Source organism: Prionailurus bengalensis, chromosome D1 (genome assembly GCF_016509475.1).
Source record: "Prionailurus bengalensis isolate Pbe53 chromosome D1, Fcat_Pben_1.1_paternal_pri, whole genome shotgun sequence".
In the NCBI taxonomy this organism is placed as follows: domain Eukaryota; kingdom Metazoa; phylum Chordata; class Mammalia; order Carnivora; family Felidae; genus Prionailurus; species Prionailurus bengalensis.
The window spans coordinates 60,508,794-60,519,957 of NC_057346.1; the positions used below are offsets into that span (position 1 = coordinate 60,508,794).

Here is an 11,164-nt window from a genome sequence, read left to right on the forward strand (position 1 = left end):
TAAAGAATAGTTTGGGAAAAATAAATCCAATTGTAACCAATGGTCCCAAATACAGTGTAGCTGGTTTCCTTGATTCCCCCCTAATTTGAATTAAATATCCTGGGGACTAGAATTTATTGGCCATTCTGTGGTCTCTAGTTGTCTGGAAACCTGGGATGTTTATGCGTAAATTAAAACTACTAATTTTGTGTGTGCTGAGCCCTTGAGTGAAGGAAGAACTATTATGTTAACTTGGAAGTCACTGAGAGTATGTTGCATGGGATAGGGTGGTAGTGGTGGGTTTGCAGATGTCTCCTATTCAATCTGTCACCAGGGATTTATTTTCCTGAATCATCATTATATTTCCAATTCCTAGAATGGTGCTTAGCATATTGCATATTCTCAGAAAAGTCAGTGATGTTAAGAAAAGAATAGATCTTATTAGATTTTTGGTCTCAGCGTGTAGATTTATAGGAACTCACCTGGTAAAGAGTAAAAACCACAGAATTTAGAATTAAAGAGATTTAACCCTGGCTCTGATATTTGATTTCTTGGACAAGTTATTACCTTCCTAATCTTCTGACTCTATAAAGGGGGGGGGTAGTTATGTGCTCATCAGATGGTTATGGGACTGTAATAAGACAACGTACATCCTCCTGAGGCACTGAAGAGTGTTAAACTAATCCACTGTTGTAACTAGATGAAGTTCTGATGACCTAGGTCTTCTTGAGCCTGCTAGTGGCCTTCTCCTTTGTAAGCTCTTTCCTAGCTTACTAAAATGCTTTACCCTGGAGCCAAATACCTATTAAATACCTATCAATCTGCCTGTAGAGTCTGAGCACAGATGTCAGAACCAGAGACTGAGAACTCTGGATCCTAATGGACCTTCTAAATCACAGCCATCACTTTCATTTTTAAAAACCTGCTCGGTAGGTCAAATTGGAATGTTTTCTCTATTTCATCTCTGAAGAAGGGGTTTGGTCTTTTCCCTGGACCTTTGAGGCTTGGTGGCAGCTCCACATGGCCACCCCACAGACTAGAAGAAAAGACTAAGGATATCAGACTTGAGTCATCAAGTATGAGACTTTGTTCCCACACCTCACACTCAGGTGTGGTTGAAGGCTTCTGAGAAAGCAGCCTTTCCTATTTGGGTAGAAGTGGAATGAGATGAGGTGGGTCCTAAGACCTCTTTTCCCCTGAACAAGTTAGATGTCCTTACTCAGTACCCATTGTCTCTGTGCTTATCCTAATATTCATTTAATTTGGCTTAACTTATTTGGTTTTGCTGTTGTCTCCTATATGTAGGTCTCCTCCAACAGTGAAAAGTCTCCATGAGCACTTTTGACCATATCATGTCCATACCTAGATTTTAACATAGTGTATACTCAGTAAAAAAGATGAAAATTCTCACCTTCCAGAGAACCTTCCTAGATTGACATTATACCTTGTTGCTTATTCTTCTGTACAGCAGGCACAGTTTTCCCAAAGCCCATTGCTGAGTGCTAGGTCTCCATTTCTGTTTCTCTAATTCTGTGTGTTTCTCCTGTCAAACTGAGAGTTCACTGAGGGAGGCATGCATGTATCCATATCAGGGTAGGAGCACCTGACTGTGGATGAAGGTTATTTCTTCTTGTCAGACTGTGAGTCTTATCTTTTTTATTTTATCAAGGTCTCCTAGAAGGGAGGAGTCCTGTCAGAACAGCAGTGTGGAATTCCCTGGGAGGTGATCATCAGCTTGGTGACCATGTTTCCCAATAAACATGGGATCCCTAGGCTTTGTAATCATATCTACATCACAAATGGGAAATACCTAATGGTTCCTCATCCTTCAGACTTGTGCTACTTATCTCCTTATCAAAGTAAGGATACTATTGAGTGTGGGCTTCTCTCTCCACCATGCTGGGAACCACTGGTCTCTTAAAAATTACCATTGGCTCACAAACTGGCCCTCATACACAGAGGACAAGAGGAGACCAATGCAAGAGGCAGGCCACTCCAGATGTGTAGGTGGCAGGTTTAAAAAGCAAGGGAACTTATGAGATTTGTGTTAGTGACCCCAAGTACCCACCTGTCAAATCTTAAAAGTTTATAGAGAGGTCTTAACTGGGTTCAGTCATGTATACTGGCCAGATGGGCTCAACAATACCTTACTCTCTCAAGGCTGTGTTCATGGAACAGCTCTCACCGTGGGAATAGCGGGTAGAATGTATATTCCAGGGACAGACGAAGGTGTGAGGAACCTCCAATTGCCCCATTCTGGCTCACAGTTTAACTGGTGGCTACATATTCCCAATGGCCCACTCCAACAATTGCCCAAACCTAAAGGAAGAAGACAAGGTTCTAGGGTGGGGTTGGAGATTTAAGACTGAACAATGCCCCGCTTCAGCAGTCGGAGGGCCCCATCCCGGATCTGCTTGGTCTTCATGCCATAGATGATGGGGTTGAGCATGGGTGGTACAACAAGGTAGAGGTCAGCCAAGAGGATATGGATGTGCCGGGGCACATGCTGGCCAAAGCGCTGAGTGTAGAATGAGAAGAGCCCTGGTGTATAGAAGAGAAGGATGACACCCAGGTGGGAGCCACAAGTGCCAAAGGTCTTAGCTCTTGCCTCTTTGGAGGAGAGGCCTAATACAGCCCGGAGGATTAGTGTATAGGAGACAGTGATGCAGATGGAATCTGTGCCCACAACTAGCGTGGCAGCAGTAATGCCATAGATGTTGTTTGGCCGTGTACCCCCACAAGCCAGCTTTACCACAGCCATGTGCTCACAGTACGAGTGGGCCACCACTCGGCTACAGTAGCTCAGCCTTGCCAATAAGCATGTGAGTGGGGTCATGAGGCCCAAGCCACGAAACACAGCAGCAGCTGCCAGCTTTCCCACAGCCTCTGGGGGCAACAATGACCCATAGTGCAGTGGCCGGCAGATGGCCAAGTAGCGGTCAAAGGCCATTGCTAACAGGATACCAGATTCAACAGCTGAAAAGCCATGGATAAAGAACATCTGAGTAGCACAGGCCCCAAAGTCAATCTCAGTAGCATTTGTCCAAAAAAGTGCAAGGAGTTTGGGCACAGTAGAAGTGCAGAGCACCAGGTCAATGATGGACAGCATGCATAGGAACAGGTACATGGGCTGGTGCAGTGCAGGCTCTGATCGCACCACCAGCAGCACTGCCATGTTGCCAAGCACTGCCAGGGCATACATGGAGCAGAAGGGAAATGCAATCCAAAAGTGGGATGCCTCCAGGCCAGGAATTCCCATGAGCAGAAAAGAGTTTGGGTTCTGATGGCTGTGGTTTGTGAAATGCATGGTCAGGTTCAGGTAGGGTAGGTAGAGAAGACCTTACTGCCCTGCTCTGAACCCTAGGAAGCCCTGACAGATGAAGCCATTGGGATTCATTCTTATTCTGTGGCTGAAACTGAAAGGATAGCAGAAAAAATTTGAGTTAGATCTCATAAAAAACATCCAGGATAAGAAGGTTGTATAGCATTGGGAAGTGATGCATGGCAGGAGGTGAATTTATCATTACCAGGGATCAGAGGAGCCTTTCCACTTAAGTCTGATTCAACAATGTCTAGGCTAGGCTGTAGGGTGAGTGACATGGTTGTAGAACTCACTCTTGTTACTCATCCTCACCATGGAGAATCTTCTATGCCTGTGAACCCAATTCTGCCTTGTACTCTTATTTTCTTCTGATCTGCCTATGTGACAATAAAATAATATAAAAATCAAAGGTCAGGCACATTTGATTTGTGGTTACTTTTCAAGATGGGAAGATCAAGACTGAGAGATAAGAGAAAGCAGAGGGGGGGTGTTTTTGGATGGGTTTTTCAAGCCACTGAGCCCATGGTTGTTCACAGATGAGGCTCAGAACAACAAACACACGGTGAAAGGCTGAGTCTCATGTAGTCTGCTAAAGCTGTAACATTGCCTGGCTTATGTTAGTACTAGAATCCTGTGCTTGTCATAGGTTTCTGTGTGAAACAGGTGAGATCATGCAGAATTGGTCAGTGGTAGATGTCAAGTTAATTTGGCCATAACAGGTGATCTGATAAAGTTACTGAGGAATGAAAACACAGTCTTATAAAAAATCAAAGGTACATGAAGAGGGTATGAGAAGTAAATTTTAATCACTGGGAACACAATTGTTAACTGTAAGCAAATATGGAGACCAGCTTGGTCAGATTATGGCATGGAGCTTCTACACATATCCACCCCATCTCTTTGTCTATTACCCACACTTTCTATATTCCCTGATCTTCCCTTACCTAAAAGTACCTTCTCACTATTCTCTGATCCACTGGCCAGCCAGTAATTGAGAGTTTGAGAAAGAATTTGATTAAAAAGTCAGGAAGGGGATAGTAGAGGGAGAGAAGAGGATGAAAAGGAAAGTTGAGAACAAGACACAGGAATAAACTCAGGAGATATTCGGGAGGGAACAGTACCTTTCTCACACTGGTTTCTAATATGATAGGATGTGACTGTGTTGTGTTAGTGGGAACAGAGAGGGTGGAACTGCTTGAGCCCTCTGGAGATAAGTCCATCTATATCCCTAACCTTAAGCTGCAGTACTCCTTGCAATCCCTTCCATCAGCTATCCATACCCAGAAAGAAAGAGGCAAGAAAGGCAAAGGATAAGGTCTTCTCATGTGGTCTGGGGGAAGGAACCCTGGAACAGGATGTCATCTCAGTGCCCAATGTGGCTGTTACTGTGATATGGAGACAAACATCTTGTCCCTTTATGTCTTATCATCCCTTCTTACATGCATTTAAAATTTTCCTTCTGTGCTATTTCCCTTCCTGAGTTTCTACCAGAGAGCTTGGGACCAAGAATACTCAGATGGTATTTCAGTTTTGGTGGTAGATGAAGGGTCAGGGACAGAGAGAAATCTGGGTGGGGGGTGGGGAGTCCTTGTAAAATGGTATATGTAAAGCTGTTCCATTCTGAGCACACCATGTATTTAGTTCAGCATGTGACTCTGTCTGTATATGTTGCTGTATAAAATGCATGAACAAGGCTGTACTCAGACATGGTACGTACATTTAGATAAGACATTGTTTTTAGAGTGTCCATTCTTCAATGCCCTTTCTTTGGTGTGGAGAAAATTGAGAGCTGAATAATCTAGACATAAATGGGAGAGACTTCCTTTCTTAACTTTTCCCCCCACCTTTTCTTCCAGTCTTTTAATAATTGAATCAAGTTTCCTCAGCCTCTGAGCTGCCTCTCAAAGAATGTTTACTCTATCCTTGTAGTTACACAGCACAATTACTGCATGCCCCCTTGCCTCAGCCCCATTTGCACAGATAGGGAAAATGAAGTTGGAAAAACATGTGGAGCACAGTATGCCAAGATTCTAAGAGAGATCAAGGTGAAGGCCTTGGGGTCATCACTTCCTGTCCTTCTCACTAATATTTGAGTTAGAGCTCATGAAAAATGTCCAGGAACAAAGCTGTCTCATGAAGAAAGGAACACACTCTTCATCACTGAAAGTGCTTATGAGCATCTGGAAGCCACCTGCCCAGGATTCAACTTTTGTTAGTGGAAGAGTAAGAGCAGCCCTTTTCAAATCTCAGCTCTGCTAACTCACCAGCTATGTGATCACAGTCAAGTCACCTAACCTCTTGTCAACCTGCTTCAGATTCTGTGACCTGGAGAGTTCATTCCTACTTCAGAGGCTACTGTGAGGAATCCTTATGGGAGACATTCATCTGAAGAGCACTACATGGCATATAGCAATGGTAAAGAAGTGTGATTCATTTGTAAGTCCTTTTTATCTGAAGTGGAGACTACCTCAGTGAGAAAATTATATTAGTGTTCTCTAGGTCTTTGGCCTGTTTGTGGTGTGCTTATTGTAGGGTGACATACAGAGATAGACTTACCAGGCCTGGGACAGGGAGTGGTAGTAAAGTCTCAGGTCCTGCAGGGATTAGAGAGTGTGGAGCAAAAAGGCTGGAATATTTATCCTGTTATTAAGGCCCTAACTGAGATTAAAAATTCCCTGGGGATAAAGGCACTAAAAACACCTCTGGGATGCTGGAAAGAGGCAGAAAATTGAAGCTAGGATGTTTGGGTCTTTCCTTACCCTACCCAACCAAAAGATAGGATAATGGAGAAAATTTACACTGAGAGTTCAGAGTAGATAGGAAGGGAGTAGGCATACAGACCCCTGCACACAAATAATCCTAAAGGCTTTCTGGCATAGGAATTCTGTTTAGAAAATTTGCTGATTTTGCTTTTTCTCTTGGCCCCTTCCACATGTCCCAAATATTTGCTTCTCAATGCTTTTTAGCTTCTCTGAATGTTAGTTTTTCATCTGTAAAAGGGGTAGGCAATGAATGAGATGGTATATGGAAGGCATTTATCATTTTGCCTGGTCTATGCCAAGCACCTGGTAAAAATTTTAATTTTATTATTTTATCTAATTTAATGATCATTGACCGAGCATCTACCATATGCAAAGACCTAGGCTAGATGTTAGAGCAGAGAGTTGAAGGATCACACCCTTGTTCATAGTCCAGTTTGGGATCGGCAGACATAAAAGATTATAGTTCAACGAGAGATATATAGATATAAAAAAGACACAAGTTTATTTAGCAGAAAGGGGGTTAGTGCTGTAGAACTTAGTCAAAGATTCAGAAATAGAAAGTGGACTTAGAGGGAGGTGCACATGAAGGAGAGAAAAAAAAGCATGTGTAAAAATATGGCAGACAAGAGATAATGGGAATTTTCTGGCAGTCAGTCAGTGCAGCCTAGTTCAAAGTTTAGTTAAAAAAATTTTTAGGGGTGCCTAGGTGGCTTAGTTGGTAAAATGGCCAATTCTTGATTTCAGCTCAGGTCATGATCTCACTATCATGCCTTATGTTGGGCTCTGCACTGACAGCATGGACCCTGCTTGGAATTCTCTTTCCCCCTCTCTCTACCCCTCTCCCCTGCTCACGCGTGCTCACTCTCAAAATGAGTAAACTTAAAAAAAGTACATTTGATTATAGTTGACACACAATGTTACATTAGTTTCAGGTGTACAGTGATCCAACTCTATATATTATGCTATGCTCACCACAAGTGTAGCTATCATCTGTCACCATGCAACACTATTGCAATATCATTGACTATATATCCTATGCTCTACTTTATTCGTGTGTCTTACTCATTTTATAATGGGAAGCCTGAATCTCCCACTCCCCTGCACCCATTTTGCCCATCCCAACAGAGCAGAGAGCCTAGAAATAAACTCATGTTTATATGGTCAATTAATCCATAAAGAAGACTATATGGAATGGGGAAAAGACAGTCTCTTTAATAAATGGTGTTGGAAAAACTCGACAGCTACATGCAAAAGAATGAAATTAGATCACTTTCTAACACCCGACCAAAAACATCAAAATGGACTAAACATTTAAAGTGACACCTGAAACTATAAAAATCCTAGAAGAGAACACAGGCAGAAATTACTTCTTATTCTTTAAGTCAATAGAAATTCCTACTGGTCATAGATATATTTTTATAGGTGTGTCTCCTAAGCAAGGGAAACAAAAGAAAAATAAAATATTGAGACTACATCAAAATAAAAGTCTTTTGTACAGCAAAAGAAATCATCATCAAAACAAAAAGGCAACCTACTGAATAGAAAATAAGTGGTTAGTATTCAAAATATACGAAGAACTTATATGACATTCAAAAAATTGAATTAAAAATAGGCAGAAGACCTGAGTAGGCATTTTTTTTAAAAGAAATACAGATGGTCAGACACATGGAAAGATGCTCACAATCACTCAGAGAAATGCAAATCAAAAATACTCTGAGCCATAGTAAGTGTCCTTTCTCTCCTCTCATCCATACACCATCTTATCAAATGCCGTTTGTGTGATATGGTCACTTTAAATCTTGTTAGTATGACCTTAGTCAAGTAACAGCTCTTAGCCTCTTGTTCCCCATCTGTAAAAATGGGGAGAGCTATCATATTACACGGAAGATGCTTAATATGGTTTATGTGACATGGTAACAATCTGTTGAGGATTTGCTATCATTAAATTATCTTTCAGTCATCTTCCTACTCAAAAGGCTTTGTGAAGGCAGAGACCAGGGTGAATTAAGCTCTTTGATAGTACTTAAAAGAAGATCATAATGGCGTTAGGTATAGGGAGAAGGTTGTTGAATGAGCAGATAGTATCCTAGTTAAATGTAGGCTAGGCAGACAGACATGAAGCTTGATTTCAGGCAATAAGGCAACAAACCTATTGAGGACTCAATATTTATCTGACAGGGTCTTAGAGATACAAAAAATTGAAAAGATACCTGCAGATGCAAATCAAAACTATAAAAGATATCACCTCAAGCCTGTCAGAATGGCTAAAAATCCACACACAAGAAACAGGTGTTGGTGAGGATGTGGAGAAAAAGGAACCCTCTTGTTCCATTGGAAGGAATGCAAACTAATGCAGCCACAGTGGAAAACAGTATGGAGGTTTCTCAAAAAGTTAAAGATAGAACTACCTTATGATCCAGCAATTGCACTACTGGGTATTTACCTAAAGAGTAGAAGAACACTAATTCAAGGGGGTACACACACTCTATTTATAGCATCATTACAATATATATGGAAGCAGCCCAAGTGTCTGATTGATGGATAAAGATGTGAGATTATATATATATATATATGGCAAGATTTCATTTTTATGGCTGAACATTTTAGTGTGAGATTATATATATATTATGTTATATATATATTATATGCTGTTTGTGTGATAGGGTCACTTTAAATCTTGTTGGTGTGACCTTAGTCAAGTAACAGCTCTTGGCCTCTTGTTCCCCATCTGTAAAAATGAGGATATATATATCATCTCACACACACACACACACACACACACACACACACACATGCACGCACACACACACACACAAATGTTATTCAGCCATAAAAAATGAATTCTTGCCATTTGCAACAATATGGATGGAGCTAGAGAGTATAATGCTAAGCAAAATAAGACAGAGAAAGACAAATACCATATTATTTCACTCATATGTGGTATTCAAGAAACAAAATGAGCAAAGGGAAAAAATGAGAAAGACAAACTAAGAAACAGACTCTTAACTACAGAGAACTGATGGTTACCAGAGGGGAGTGGGTGGAATGATGGGTGAAGTAGATGATGGAGTTTAAGGAGTACATTTATCATGATGACCACTGGGTGATGCATAGAATTGTTGAATAATTATATTGTACACCTGAAATATAATACTGTATATTAACTGGAATTAAAGTAAAAACTTTCTTTAAAGGGGTAAAAAATAAAATAACTGGAAAAAAGAAAGTGATAAACCTGGGAAAATTTATGGTGATAGAACATAGGATAGTTAGGAGGGTTATATAAAGTAAATATGTGAAATCCTTAAATATTTTCTTGTAAATACAAGTGTTTACTCCAAAAAAAATGTGAAAAGAAGGTGGTTCCCAGGAAGCAAGCTATCTTATTTTTAAATTCTATACCAAAGAAGAGAAACAACAGGTGTTTACCACAGTGTTTTATATAAAATTTGATTTGAGAGCTTCTAGTATTTTAAGAAGTATGATAATACTGATCTAAGATAATTCTATTACATGACTTGTCCTTTAATCCTATTTTAAGTTTTAATTGTATGAATGATTTACAAATACATTCCTTCATAGGAAACAAACAGAGAGACAGAGAGAGAGACAGAGAGACAGACAGAAAAGATTCCTGTTTTAAGGAGCTTTAAATGCAGATGGTGAAGATGGTGAAGGGAAGAGCTAGTGGGAGATGGCATGGCCCAGGTGATAGGAAGGTGCAGACTTTGTTCTCTGAGCATAGATTCCCTGGGTAGCTCACAGGATATTCATACTTCAAGAATTCAGTTTCAGGGATCCTAAGGTTTGGCCATTCCCCCATTTAGTTCTTCCAGAGACACATCTGGTTCTAATAGAGGGAATAAGTGGCAATAGCAGATAAATGAGAGGACTCTTAAATTTTCTGCCAGCACCACAGTGCTCAGAGCCAAGCCAAGGATCTCCATTTTTTTTTTTTTTTTTTTTTTTACTTTTTGAAACTTTTTATTTTGAGGTAACTTTATGTTCATGTGTAGTCATAGGAAATAATACAGAGAGATACATATATCCTTCCCCCAGTTTCCCCCAATGGTAACATCTTGCATAACGGTAATATAATATCATAACCAGAAAATTGACATTGATCATTAGCCTTATTTAGATTCATCAATCTTAAAAGGATTCATTTGTTTGTATGTGTATGTGTTTATATTTAGTTTTATTCACTTATTACATGTGTAGATTTGTGTGACCACCATCACACTCAAGATACAGGATAATTCCATCATAAGAATCCCTAGTGCTAGCTATTAAATTTTAATGGAGAATGTACTCAAAAGATTTATTCACCAATTTGAGTAACTTCTCTGAGGCTATGTTGTATTTAATATAGTTTTGAAAGACACTAAATTACTAAAAAGACAGAAGAAGTTAACCACATTAATTCCAAGGAGTTCTCTGGAAATACAAACACTGAACTACCATTACTGCTTTAGAAAGGAGAAATTGGGGCACCTGAGTGGGCTCAGTCCATTGAGCCTCTGACTCTTGATTCTGGCCCAGGTTGTGGAATGGAGTCCTGTGTCAGGCTCTGTGGTACTGCGTGGAGCCTGCTTGAGACTCTCTTTTTTTTTTTCTCCTCTCTCATTCTCTCCCTCTGCCTCCTCCTCCCCACTCGCTCCCTTTCTCTCTTAAAAAGAAAAAAAAAAAACCAAAGAAACAAAACAAACAAAAACAAGGAGAAATTGCTGAGTGGAAAAAGATCTTAATGGTATCTGGAGCAAAAATAAGGCAGGGCTTTAAGGACACAGGTTATTAGTCTTTTGCACAGGTTTAACAAAAGAAGTTAAAAATCACAGCCTGATTCTTTTGTTTAAAAAAGAAAAGCAAAGTCAACAAGAAAGAAAAATCATTACTGGTCTGTACTCTGAACAGAGCTTTCTCCCCCTGGGAAAACAAAAAATTATTTGCTCCTGTATGAAATTTAGGACCACTTACCAAAATGGCTAGCTTGGCAGAGACTGCTGCTTAGCTTAGAGCTCAATTGTACAATTCACTTGAAGCTCAGTGTGAACTTTCCTCATAGACAATAGACATTTGTGTTCACACATTTGAAAATTAA

General features: G+C 40.2%; 1 protein-coding gene across 1 annotated transcript; it reads right to left on the minus strand.

The window, feature by feature from the left end:
• Positions 1–2,338: 2,338 nt before the first annotated feature.
• Positions 2,339–3,286, minus strand: LOC122483412 (putative olfactory receptor 52P1). Its single transcript, XM_043580415.1, has one exon. It carries the CDS (start codon positions 3,284–3,286, stop codon positions 2,339–2,341), a length of 948 nt encoding a protein of 315 aa, XP_043436350.1.
• Between the last annotated feature and the right edge of the window lie 7,878 nt (positions 3,287–11,164).